At 36.4% G+C, this 14,706-nt stretch overlaps 1 protein-coding gene across 1 annotated transcript in view; it reads left to right on the top strand.

Annotated features, from left to right (window-relative positions):
- MED23 (mediator complex subunit 23) overlaps positions 1–14,706 on the top strand; it is a 94,478-nt gene that overhangs the window by 18,058 nt on the left and 61,714 nt on the right. The window contains exons 4-7 of the mRNA XM_081742725.1: positions 4,549–4,731; positions 8,887–9,174; positions 10,936–11,136; positions 13,268–13,354. Of these exons, the coding sequence (XP_081598851.1) occupies positions 4,549–4,731; positions 8,887–9,174; positions 10,936–11,136; positions 13,268–13,354 (759 nt within the window). The remainder of the gene's footprint in view (positions 1–4,548; positions 4,732–8,886; positions 9,175–10,935; positions 11,137–13,267; positions 13,355–14,706) is intronic.

Genomic DNA, 14,706 nt, shown 5'->3' with positions numbered 1-14,706 from the left:
TAAGGAATCAAACCATATTTCTCTTACCAGAGGCGAGAACTCAAATGATTTAACTATGGGGAGTCTCTCGCGAAAACTTTTACTGAAAACTGGATAAATACTAAGTACGATAATGCAGATTTGTGAAACGGGAGCATGTTGCCTTATTGATAAAACATTCAGATTTGGTGTGAAAGGTTTCTAATTCAATCTCATGGAATCATTAACATTGTATACGCCAGCATTTAATTCTATTTTTCCTGCCATTTCTTTCGTAATTATTCACATGCACTTGGTATCCGTGTTGTTTAATGTACAAATTATAAGGAAGATATAGTAAACAATAATTTCACTTAACTTCATATTTGTACAAACATGTCGGAATACACTTCTGCACGTTAGTATATATATACATATATTGACAACCTCCTCAGTTCGTGCCTTGAAATGGGGATGCAATCGTTGAACTGAGCAGATCACCTTCCACTCACCATCTAGAATGAGTGGGTACGTTACTGTTTTCTATGCGAGAGGTTATTGCATTAAGCATATTTCTTACGGGGATTAAATGAAAATGACAACTCATAAGTTCAATGGATAATTAACAGTTGTATTTCTAATTAGAATGTGTTGCTTGTGTAAATGTCGTGGTTAAAATCGGATATCTAGAGACTTTGCCAGAAGAGCAACGCATACCAAGCATTGAGCATTTGAACACTGAATTCGAAGTCACACATACCTTGATTGATGTCTTCTGTCGATGGTCGCTGATGGTGCTCTCCTGGGTTGATTATTAGATGTCAATATCGCCAAGTTGATATCGTAGTTGACAGGTATCTCTCGGGTTAAGACACGGTCCACATTGGAAATGGCTTCTCAATCCAATGTTCTGGTTTAACTAACGTTGGATGTTAGTTTGTTGAAGATCGGCGCGTTGAGACTCCAGTCTCAACTTCGTAATTGAATTAGTACTTTCAATTCACATTCAAAAGACTTTGCAGTATTCGAACTTCTCCTTCTAACGACTCGGTACTACTCGATGAATCGGCTCGGTACTACTCCCTCTCGAGACCTCCTGTCCTCTGGTTTTGTTTGAGAATTCACTCCAGGAATTCGGTGGCGTCAACTGAAGTCAGGCACGTGTGTCCTCCTTTCTTTGGAAAAACAAGGTTCTTCCTCATTTCGAGAACAAAAACTGCAACACTTGGAATGCTCTGATCTCATGATTCTGACAATTTCTACATATCCGTGAATGTGTCTCGTGTTCACAAACATTGTACAAATGCAACTCATGATTTTACAAATTGTTATTGCTGACGCATTTTATAAATTTATTTCCTGCATTCGCAGACTACTAATTATGTGCTATTGTTTGTTTTTATTCGCTGACGGCAAAATAGTATAATTTCATAAAACTTGCATTGACATAAATTATATCTGTTATTTTCCTTCACCAAACAACAATTTTAATATCTTACATAAATCCAATATTCTCAAAATAAATAAAATTAATCATTAAATTATGAACTTTGTTAACTAAAAATACTGGCTCTGCCACAATATATATATATACACAATAGTATATATATATTGAACAAATTCCCAGATCCAGCATAATTGTGCCATTTTACACAGGGAAATGTCAATAAGCGGGGAAAAAAAGATTAAAAAAATAAACAACAACAGTAACATCAATAGTATTAACAAAGAGTGCACAAGTAATATTATTAGGCATTAGTAATATTATTATGATAGCACAAGCTGTATCAGTCACTTTTATATCCATTTTTTTAAAGCATGTAACTTTGGTTGCCCTGAACCTTCCTTCGTAACACTTCTCTGGATTGAACTTGTGTTAGATATTCATCTTCGATAGGAATATTCCAACTATGAATATTAATCTTTATGCTTAGAAATCTCTTCTATATATCGTTGTTGCGCTTCGAAGAACCGCTGTGTATTAAAACCACAACTTTTCTGGAGACGCAAAAAAACATTCCAAACTTAAAATTTTGCCAAATATACACGGAAACACTTGAAAAGTATAATAAGATTGGTTCTGCGTATATTATGCACTGGACATTGTTGTAGCTTCTTCAACAATAGTATATTACTATTTTGTGTTTACGTAGCACATGCCGGTTTACCTTTTGCGCCTTTATAAGCACATAGAGGATTTGTATACATTAATCAATACGTACGTGATGAGAACCTGAAGCCTTTGATTTCAATCTATTATTTTTCATTGTTGTGGCGAACAATTGAATATTCACGTATTACATTATTGCTTTCAGGTTTATTTGCACGGCAGAACTCGTTTTCGACAAAAATACCACATAGCGGTTCTTTGAGACGCAGCGATGATGTGATGGATAAGTTTTTATCGTTTCTCTTAACGATGTATCTTCAATTTTACTACTGAGTAAAAAGCACTATAACATTACTCACTTACATGTTGTCCTGAAGCTTGTATGAAATTCCTCTTTCATATATATCTACTTCCAAGTATATATAATCTAATAAATATTGAATTATTTCCATACATTTAGGTAACTGCTAGGGTGAGTGATATTCTGTTTTTATTTCAGCTATCGACATCAGTAAATTTCTAATAAATTAATTAATTACGATTCTTTCCTGGTTTCTCAATCAATATTATACAAATCAGTAGGAAAATCAAGATTCTATATATGTAAATAATTTAACTTTAGTAAAGACTGGCAGTTGTGTCAAAATATCAAAAATGGAAGACAAAATGGCAAAGTACATTTTGAAAATGACAGTTTACATAACATAAATAAATATATTCATCGTATTTTTGTTACCAAAATGTCACATTAAATTCACCAAAAGTTCACATTAAATGCATTATTCTACATAAAGGATTATGAATAGAACTAATTAATAAATAAGATTTTGAAAATATCAATAATAAGAACATATCAACACTCAGAAAGAGAAAAAAATTACAAATAATAGAGATATTAGTATCATAAGTATAACACTGGAGAAAATACGCTAATTCGCCTGAGGCAAACCAGTTAAAAAAATAATGTTAGATAAACCATATTGCCATTTGATGAAGCAATCATGCTATACAACACATAGTTCACTTCTGATTGCATGATACCATAAGCATTTTTTTAGATTGCCCAAGCAAAAGTTATATCATCTGTCTGTTAACATGCGTTTGAGCCCAGAACACTACCTTCCAACATCTACCGATGTGACAGGGTCGCATTTGAGGTATGGTACAAGTTGGGAATTTATAGCAACATCAACCGTGCATTCCACATATTTGATTGGTCAACAATTATTTCCTTTCCTTCTATGAGCAGTATCAAGTTTCACGAATCACAGGTGAGCTGCATTCCATGATAACGGCGAGGAATGTGATTTATATTATCAGCAGAAAGTTGCACAGAACTAAAGAAACAATCACAAATTCCAAAATATAGTATTTTGTCGGAATTGCCGATCTTTAATTATTAGTTCATATTTACTGGAAAGTATAAATGTATGTGGAAGAATAAGCTCGTTCAAGTTCGAGCTTAACAAGTTAAGTGAGTAAAAATTATATTGTTTTTTCTTTAAATTTTATTTTATTTCGGTCGTTAAGAGAGAGAGAATTCGTCCATCATATGACATTTAAAATTTATCTTGGACGACCGATATTAGTGTTTTAATCTATAGTTTTGGGGGTCGATGAGATCAATAGTGATACTCCTGGTACTATTTAAGTCTAAATTCATCTTCCATTCGCATGGGGGTGAGAGGAGGGGGGAATATTGTGATATATAAAAATAATCGAAAATAACCGATATTAGTATCTAGCGCGTAGTTTTGAAGGTTATTGGGATGAATAGTGACACTTCCGATGACGTTTAAGCCCACATTCATCCCCCATCGGTATAGGGGTAGAGTATTGTAGGATGAAATGTCATAAAAATAATCGAAAATGCCCGATATTAGTCAAATCCATAGTTTTCGGGGTCGTTGAGATGATGTTGACTCCCGACGCCGTCTAGGTCCAAGTTCAGCCCTCGTTGGCATCAAGCATTTCTATTGGGGTGTCATAACGGATTTTTATCTTTTCACTTTCATTGAAATACGTATTTTAAGTGGGAGGATAGGGTTCAAATACTTCTACAAACATTTTCTCCCCGTTCGAACAGCAGGCGGAGCGGAAGGCGTTCGGCTAGTAGTACATATTACACGTCATACGTTACTTACATAGAGGCACGCCTTCATAGTGCATAGTAACTTTACAGACAACCTGTACCATATATATTGATTCCAATATGGCGCCTAGCTAGATCCTTCTCAGCCACTTCTTCGATAATTAAACTATCTCTTCTTCCAGCGTGATAACACTACCTCGTGATCATTCATTCAAATATAGTACCCTGCTGTATGCTTCACAACTAATTTTTGGTTCTCTAATTTTTCTTTTCTTTTCTCTGAATTCCTTTTCCTTTTTGTGATAAGAGTGTGGCAAAAGTGTCTTGTAGTGTTATATCATAATGTTTTTATTGTTTTCTGGTTAGTTATATAAAATCTTTATTTCAGTCGTGTTGCGAGAAAGCCCAGACAATACCTACAAGATTGAATGCATCTGTACTTCCACAGTTAAAGGCTCTGGAGAACGTACTAGAGCATATTTTTGATAGAAATGCTTGTCTGTTACCAGGATACTTCATAGTAAATGAAATTCAGAAAGCTTATCCTGACAACAAAAATTGGCCTCATTGGGTGAGTTTCTTATAGTTCGTCTTGATATGTAGTTTTAGTTTTATAAAATTAAGATAATTGTAACTTTTTTTTTCAGTATATTGTATGATGATGATAATATTTGGTCTAGGAATTAATTCGTGCGGGTGGACAAGAGATGGCACAACGAACGGAGCGTCCCACAGTTCCGTGTATCCACACATGTGTTGCAAACCCCTGTCATCGCGTATCGTTCGTAGTATAGGGCAGTGGATTAAAGCGTCAACAACACCAGTTTGTAGTTAAGTGAACATGGCGCAATTTGTGCCTGATAAAGTGTTTTTGCGGGGTGTCCTGCTGCATTACTTTAACATGCAGAAAAGTGCGACTGAAAGTCATCGTATTTTGGTGGAAGTGTATGGTGACCATGCTCTAGCTGAGCGAACGTGTCAGAAGTGGTTTGCACGGTTTAGAAGTGGTGATTTCGGCTTGGCAGACCAAGAGCGAGCTGGACAGCCAAAAAAATTTCAAGACGAAGAATTGACAGCATTGCTCGAGCAGGATTCGTGTCAAACGCAGGAACAACTTGCAGCAGCATTAGGCGTTGATCAAACAACAGTCTCCAAACGCTTGAAAGCCATGGGAATGATTCAAAAGATGTCACATTGGGTTCCACATGAATTGAAAGACAGAGACGTTGAAAGACGAAAAACCATTTGCGAATTGCTGCTTCAACGACAGCGCAGAAAGGGGTTTCTGCATCGAATTATTACGGGTGATGAGAAGTGGATCCATTACGAGAATCCTAAACGAAAAAAGGCCTGGGTGAAACCAGGTGAACCAGGTCCATCACAACCAAAACGAGATATTCACTGTGCAAAGGTTATGCTGTGCATATGGTGGGATATGAAAGGTGTGGTGTACTATGAGCTGCTGCAACCGGGTGAAACTATGAATGGAGAACGTTATCGACGACAATTAATGCGTTTGAAGCAAGCTCTGGCCAGAACACGACCAGAATGGGAGAACAGACATGATAAACTTATTGTTCAACATGATAACGCTCGCCCACATGTCGCAAAACCGGTCAAAACCTAGTTAGAAAATGTCGGATGGGAAGTTTTACCCCACCCGCCGTATTCACCAGACGTTGCTCCTTCGGACTACTACTTGTTCGATTGCATGAACAACGATTTGATTGGACAGCGGTTTACTTCTTCAGAAGATATCGAAACATGGGTCTCTGACTGGATCGCTTCCAAGGATGAGGACTTCTTTCGCCACGGAATCCGTACATTGCCTGACAGATGGGCGAAAGTGGTGGCTAGCGATGGACAATATTTTTCTTAAGGTATTTATGTATTTTGTGTTTGTACTACAGCTTCAATGTGTGCGTACCAACCGCACGAATTAATTCCTAGACCAAATAGAAAACGAAGGAAGGGCGAAAATCAAACTAAATAAGTATTCTACTTGATTTAATAAATACCGGATTCTTCGAACCGTTATTGTTTTCTACGTATTGATTCTGCTAATTTCTTTAAGAGTAGTCTCTGTGGATTCCTCGTTTTCCCGTATAATAGTAAAAATAATAGTACTAATAAAGAGTAATGTAAGGAGTATATAATGTATCGTTGTTAGAAATCATCCAGGTTGATACTTAGTTGATTCAAAAGTGCTCAGCGAGATACTAAGAGTCTTCGCACGCACACTCCTACTTTTTAAAAATTTTATTCAAGTTAAACCAGACTTTTACAGCCCATATCATATCAAGACCCCCTTTTATCAGGTCCTTTAACCAGCGACTCCTTTCCGACTTGTAATAAGCTTTCTAATTCAGGGGTATAAAAGCAAAACCTACTAAATCCATTTTTCAATTTTGTCAGGAGACGAAAAGAAAGAAAAAGAAAGTGCTTCCTTTACGTTTCAGAATAGTTGAACAATTTGTTTAGTGGTCACTGAAACGTAAAGGAAGCACTTTCTTTTTCTTTCTTTTCGTCTCCTGACAAAATTGAAAAATGGATGTAGCAGGTTTTGCTTCTATACCCCCGGATTGTTGCTCATATTCTTTAATATTCTCAGCTGTATTTAACAATAAAGATAAATATAAAAACATACCTTACCAAAATAAGAAATTCAAAATAATCTTGTCCCTGGTTCGATCCCAGCTCGCGCCGTGTGGATTTTGTGGTGGGCAACGTGTTCGTGGTTTTTCCCGGGGTTCTCCCGTTTCCTCCCACTTTCTTAATTCCACCATTTCATTCATCTCTCATCACCACCGTCTCCTTTAGCCTAACCGGCATAATCGTGGGCCGTAACACTTTTCATTTCATTTTTTTTTCAAAATAACCTTAAAAAGGTTTTTCCCGCGAGTGGATTGTAATTACTTCTTTTTTAACCTTCCTTCGCGATTCCCATGTATTTTTCTCTCGACTCTTCTAGGGGTCCCGACTCTCAGGAACCCCGACTGGGACAACGATGTGTATAAAAAGTCTAGAAAGTGACCAAGATAATATCTATAAAATACAATTAAATAAACAACTGTTTCTAGGTATTTTCTGATAGATTAATCCGTTAACATTTTAACTGGTTAGTTTAATCGTTAATATTTTAGCGGAATAATTACAAGCCTGATCGGAGTGGTACAGAATGGCTGTGTACTCCATACGTTAAACGAGAAGTGTGAAAAAATGAAGAAGGTAACTTATTTTAATAGATGATGATGAAAGAGAGATGAAATGGAAATAGATGAATACGAAGGAAAAAATGATACAAATGACTCACAAAGAAAGGAATGAGAAGGAAGAAGTAGAAAGTATGAGAGGGTAGAATTGTGATCATTTGTAAGGCAAGAATAAAAATAAAGCTGTTTACGAAAGAACGGAAAAAGTATGTTGGAAAGAAAGTGACGGTGCTGAAGTAACGAGAATGTAAAAAGGGAAGTGATACACAAATATGAAAAAGGAGTGATTATAAGATCATCTTTAGGAAATGTGAGATGATATATGTAGCAAAAGAAACAAAGAAAATTATAGAGGGAAAATTAAACAAGTTACAAGAAGGAAAATATAAAGATTACGTAGACACATGACATGAAATAGAAAGAGAGGATACTGTAATACTAAAGCAAAATATTAAGACTTCAGTGAAAAAATAAAATAAAGAAGAAAAATAAAAAGAGTGAAGTATAAACTGGAATGAAGGAGTATGTATATAAATGGAATGGAAAAGAGCTCCGAAGAAAGTAAATGAAGAAATCGAGGAAAGGAAGAAAATGCGGAACTTCAATTACTATAGGCCGCGGTGGGTCAGTGGTAGAACGTTCACCTCTGGTACATGGGTTCCTTGGCTCGATCCCAGCTTACGCCAAGTGAGCTTTGTGGTAGACAAACACCGTGTGCATGTGTTTTCTCAAAATTTTCCTGTTTCCTCCCAGTTTCTTCATTCCACCATTTCGTCTATTTCTCATCATCGTAGTCTCCTTTAACCTAGTCGGCATAACTGTGGGACGTAAAACTCAAAGATTTCATTAAATTACTGAATTCATTCTGATACCTGGTGAGATGATAAATGATTGTATATTTCAATAGATTTCTAATTAACAAGGTACGAAAAGACAAAATTCAGAAAATTAAGTTTTTTTTATTAGTTTTTTAAATCTTTACTTAAGTAGTTCGTTAGTACTGAATCTGAAGTGTGTTATATTGGAATAGTGTTTTTAATATTGGAATAGTGTTTTTAATAAGTTTATATAAGAGGTCGCGATGGTTCAGTAGTAGAACGTTCACCTCTGGTGCATGGGGTCCCGGGTTCAGACCCTGCTCTCGCCAAGTGAACTTTGTGCTGGACAAACACCGTGTGCCTGGGTTTCCTCGGGGTTCTCCCGTTTCCTCCCACTTTCTTCATTCCTCCATTTCATTCATGTATCATCATCGCCGTCTCCTTTAGCCTAGCCGGCATAAACGTGGGATGTAAAACTCAAAAATTTCATTTAATTTTTTAAGTTTGTATAATGTAATATTTTGGCGGAAAAAGCTCAAGTGTATAAAAGTTATTCTCTCTGACTTTAGGTATAATTACTGAAATAATGCATGAAATTCTACGTTGTTTACTAGGGGCTACATAGATATGTTTACATCTGGAACACGTTTGTATTGAACCTGAATTAATAATAATATTCTGTTTTCTTTTGTTTAGAAATTGGCCAGTTTGCTGTCAAGTTTCGTTGAAAGTTTCAGAGCTACAGCCCAGATGGTAACGATCATTGGTCATTCCAAAATGTTGCCTGTTGTGGAACATTCAGGTTATGCTGATCAACTGATCAATCCTTGGAAACTTGACCCAACAACACTAAAGTTTTCGGTGAAAGGCAATTTGCCATATAACAAAGACCTTTTAGAGTCACAAACCAACCTCATTCGTTATGTAATAGAGCAACCATATTCTAGAGATATGGTGTGCTCAATGCTTGGGTTGCAAAAGCAGGTAAGTAATACTGAAGGTGTATTTTTCTTCTTTCGTTCTTTGTATCTTTAAGTAATTGCTAGAGTCTTAATAATAATCTATACACATAAAAATGAAATTGACTTTGTGTTTTTCTTTCATGACGAAATGGCTAAACCGTTTGAAATACCGTATTTATGCGAATCTTGGACGCCCTCAAATGTAAGACGCACCCTTAGCGAGGAACAAATGGTAGCAATATCACGAACGAACAGATCTTTTCGAACGGGTCACAATGCCTGACGGTGTCAACTTTATAACTGCACCTGCAAATCTTCGGGAAAGCAGGTTGTCTTGCTCAAACAATAACACACTCACTCCCCCCTCCCCCTCATTGCAAACCTGTGTGTGCCTCCAACTTCTTAATTTACAGCATTTCAAACTCCTTATTTTGTTATCAGTTGTCGTGCTTTAAGATGTGTCTCACTTTTCGTGCTCTTTAAACGGAGGAAGACAGCAGCCATGGTATGTGGGAGGGGAAGGAACAATCTCCGCTGTCGTAAATTCACAAGAATGATTCATCTCTTTCATTTCCCACTGGTTTGCGGGCTAATTTTAAAAGAGTTTTTATTTCGCGTAAAATACACGATTTTAGTTCTACATTCTGTTCGTTCACACACAATACACATTCTTTACAGAATCGTGACTAACAGGATTAGCAATTTTTGGCAAAACTCCAGCTAATCTGATCTAAATTTGCATAACTCAAATTTAGACGCACCTTGATTTTGGAGGCAAAAAAAGAAAAAAAGCTCGTCTTACAATCGCGTAAATAGGGTAATTATTTGTATTATCAGCAGTTGGATATAGGGGACGTGGTGGCTCAGTGGTAGAGCGTTCACCTCCGGTGCTTAGGGTACCTGGTTCGATCCCCGCTCGTGCCGTGTGGACTTTGTGGTGGACAGGCACCGTGCTCATGGGTTTTCTCGGGGTTCTTCCATTTCCTCCCACTTTCTTTATTCCACCATTTCATTCATTTCTCATCATCGTCGTCTCCTTTAGCCTAACCGGCATAACCGTGAGACATAAAATTGAAAAATTTTTCAGCAGTTGGATGTGTCTAATAAACTGATGTGTAAAGTACTTAGCAAATGAGTTTGCCAGCAACTCACAATCAGTAATCAAGGAATTATTTTTAACAATTCCAGGTAACAATTTAGTATTACTGTCTTAAGATAGGTATCTCCAAAATTTCTCGGGATTATTATTTAACTGATTTTCTAGTTTGCTGTAGTAAATACGTCTTTTAGTTGAATCTTAAAGGATTTAGGATAGGCAAATAATAAACAATCTTCATAATTGGGTGTAATTTTGTACCTTTTATGAGCTAAATTGTTAGCTTTAAATAAAGAAGTAATTCTTTTTTTCTTTTTTGATACCAATGAAAATATTTTGATGTTCTAGAACGCAATTTCGGAATATTATTTACCATAGCTGATACAGTTAATTTTTCAAGATCTAAAACAGCTTCATTTATATCTGTTCTTGGTAAAATATTATGCCAATTAGTACTAGCTAGTTGTCGAGATAATGTATAATAATCAACTTTAGCAAATTGAAAGCGTTCAGATAACTTATTCGCTTTACAACCCGTAGGTAAAAATACAATACTTTCAATGGGATAATGAAAAGGCTCCTAACACTGAGGTATTATTATTATTATTATTATTATTATTATTATTATTATTATTATTATTATTATTATTATTATTATTATTATTATTATTATTATTATTATTTCAGCACAAACAAAGATGCGTAGCTTTGGAAGAGCAGCTTGTGGAACTTGTGATTCAAGCCATGGAGCGATGTGAAAATGAAGTGGAGGGGGAGGATGTGTTCTCCAGCCACTGGATATGGCTTCATCTATCAAGCCAACTCATTTACTTTGTATTGTTCCAGTTCGCAAATTTTCCAAACATTGTGTTGGCACTTCACGATAAGGTAAGTTACATTATGTATAACACGCATAAGGAGTAGATATTTGTAATAAATAAAGTTTGTATTTCATGATTTTTACTTTTATCCTTATTTAACATGGGGCCGCTGTGGCTCAGTGGTAGAGCGTTCACCTCTGGTGCTTGGAGTCCTTGGTTCGATCCCAGCTCGCTCCAAGTGAACTTTGTGGTGGACAAACACCGTGTGCGTGGGGTTTTCGGGATTCTCCCGTTTCCTCCCACTTCCTTCATTCTACCATTTCATTCATTTCTCATCATCACCGTCTCCTTTAGCCTAGCCGGCATAATCGTGGGACGTAAAACTTAATTTGATTTTTCCTTACTTAACATTGAGGTTGTATTCACTTCTTTGGATGTCGTTGAGTTAGCACGCAAGCATCTTACACGTGAGTTGCAGAATTCAGTTCTTGATGAGGCACATATACAGTGTGGCAATCAGGAAACGAGATTTTGTTTTTGCGAGATAAGTTTGAAATAGAAGTTTTTCACAGTGATGTATATTGCATGTGATCTTGAAAACACACGCTGAAATTTTCAACTTAGTCGGCAGAGGTGTAGCACGTGACGCAGCTAAATGTTGGGATACTTCGTCAAGGTTTCAACAATAGAACAAAGAATGAATATCAGGTTCTTTGTGTTTTTAGAGAAACATCCAACGGAAACATTTAAGATGTTGAAAATATTTACAAGGACATTTGCCTTTCTCGTTGCCGTGTTTTTGAATGGCATAGGAGATTCACTGCTGGTAGAAATTTGGGGGAAGATGAGGACCTTGCAGGTCCAAGCAGGTATATCAGAACAACTGAAATGATAGACAAAATTCGGAATATTATTTTGAATGAACCGTCTCTTTATTTGCTACATGTTTGTGCGCTTCCCCCACAGTTAATGACTTCACCAAGGCTCGACTTTCAGTTGTCATCACATATTAAACAGCGCACAAGTACCCAGAAATGCCAGCAAGAGTTTTGTCGGAGTGTTGTGTAAGAATCGGAGCGCAGCTGGAACAGTACCCCAGTTATAACATGTTTTATACAGATGGTGCGAAAAGTGAATTTTGTTGGTCGTGCTTACGTCACAGTTGAGGACAGTTCAGAATTTAGTCTGCACCGTCTGTGTTTAATATCTAGTGCTGAAGCAACAGGAGTTAACCCTACTTTTTATCATGCACTTCAGTTCTCGCTACGTCGTGTTCTTCGCTGCACTGACTCACAAAACGTCATAATAAACCTTCAGAATATCGTTTCTAATCTCTCTCTAGTACGTTATTGAGATATTCGATCAGATAGAGCAACACAGCTGTGTCGTCGTTGTCTGCTGGGTCCTGACACAATAGTCAAGAACACTGCATTGGCAGAGGTTTCACTAGAGTACTCTCTTCCATGCTTGGATCTTCATAGCTGTTTGGTGCAGCGGCTGCGCCCACACTGGCTAGGGAATTGGAGCCAGGCCAACGAAAATAGGTTTCATTCTGTAAAATATACAGTATTTCAGGCAATTGACAGACGTCGCCGAGATGAAGTGATTTTTATACGCTTGCGTATCGGACATTCCCATCTCACTCGTTCCTATTGAATACATCCCTATTAAATCCCTAACTGTGCCTGTATTGTGAAGATTGTGTCGTCCCACTGAATATGCGGTACATTCTTGTAGAATGTCCAGAAAACTCAAATCTCAGCGAACGTGTAGGACAACCTAAAAATCTTAATAAGTTTTTTGGAAATGATGTTCTCTGGTGACCGAATTCTCACTTTTGTTCATGAGATTGGAATAGTTAACGCACTATGAGGTTTTTAATTTTCCTGCCATGTATTTCTATTATGGCACTTTGGACTTACTTTCCAGTTACAAGCTTTGTTTTCTATTCTTTTACCATTTTCACGTTCCGTTCGAATTGTATTTTTTCTTTTTGTTTTACTGTCTGATTTTTGACGTATTTGTATTCACACGTCTTTTTTAATGCTTAAAATGTGTCGGTCATTGGTCTTATCCTGACGGGAACAAATAGCTTCACTACTGCCGTCCCCATTAAATATTCCGCAATCAGTCAATCTATATGGTAATTCTTATGTAGTACTGTAATTTCTTGATACATGCCAATTTGTGTATTTCAGTTATCAGGTCGTGATTTGAGAAAAGGAAGAGATCATTTAATGTGGGTTCTTCTGCAGTTTATATCTGGCAGCATACAAAGAAATCCGGTAAGTATAAGCTTCTGCTTACGTATGATTTCTTCTTCCTAATGGTGTTGTGTTAATTTTAACTAAATGAGTGTGTTAGACGTTAAGATACAATAGAATGTGTAGTTGACAGTTTGTCAGTTAATTTCCTTGCCTGAAACGAAACATTGGGTTCTTACCATTCATGCACAGCACATTTTGTCATTATATGTTACCATTTGAATCACAAAGTAAAAAACATTCATTTCATTTGATTTCTTCCTATAGTTCATAATCATGATTACATGCAAACACTGTGATTTAGGTTAACCGTCGCAGAAACAAAAGCTCGCTGTTGGAATTTATCCTGTGTCAAGCCATTAACCATTTCCAACGATTTTTTTATTTATTTATTTATTTTACCATTTTCTCACCTTATTACCCTACCCATGAGTCTGTTAGGCAAAGAATTCGTAACTACAGTTATATACATTAGTGAACGCATGTCTAATAGGTGCAGCTATATTAGTAGATTGTATAGCTCACCGTAGTCGAATTGTGTTTTTATTTTTAAAAAAATGCATTCAAAACTAGATCATGCAGATCATCATACCTCAGATTTTGTTTGATGCATTTTGTATTTTGTGTGTTGAACTTGGGTTTTCAAGATAATGTTCATGTTTTTTTTCTTTTTTTTTTTTCGTGAAGAATATCTACTAAAATCTCCAATATATATATTTTTTTCAGTTTCTGCTGTTGTTCTTTCATATTCTTTGTTTGTTTTATCGGAGATCATTTATATATGATCATAGAAAGAAAATAAACCTTCTTTTTGCCTATCTCCATATAGAGCATACAAAAGAATGGTGGGGTTTCAAAAGTTAATTTTAAAATGTATATATGTATATTTCTTACTAGACACGAGACAACAAAACACCACCAGCAGCGGCAACTATCCAAGTTTCTCATGCGTCAATTATAGATGCACCATGGGTCATACGACAGATATTAATACGGTATTGAAATAAATCTCAGATTCGATGTACTATGATGCTGTAATGACCTACCGTGCGTACGTTATCCGACCACGAAGCTGCTATATCGACGTGAGCAATTGTGGCATATAAATGCTGTCTTAACGAACCCCAAAAGAAAGAAGTCTCTTTTCTGGTGTAAGATGTGATAAGCGGGGTGGGTCAAGAGAGAAGGTTATTCATTCCATTTGAACATACTTTATACAGCGTTATTGGAGAACACATTGACAAGCACACATGCATTCCTGTGGAAATGGGAAGGGGTTGTAGAATGTAATTGTCGTATGTGCTAATAACCAGTTTTCTACATCTATGTACATTAGTGAAAACAAATGAATCTCAAGTCATATAATCATTTCC

Source organism: Thermobia domestica, chromosome 16 (assembly GCF_964235325.1).
Source record: "Thermobia domestica chromosome 16, izTheDome1.hap1.1, whole genome shotgun sequence".
In the NCBI taxonomy this organism is placed as follows: Eukaryota; Metazoa; Arthropoda; class Insecta; order Zygentoma; family Lepismatidae; genus Thermobia; species Thermobia domestica.
This window is presented reverse-complemented; position numbering and strand designations above follow the sequence as displayed.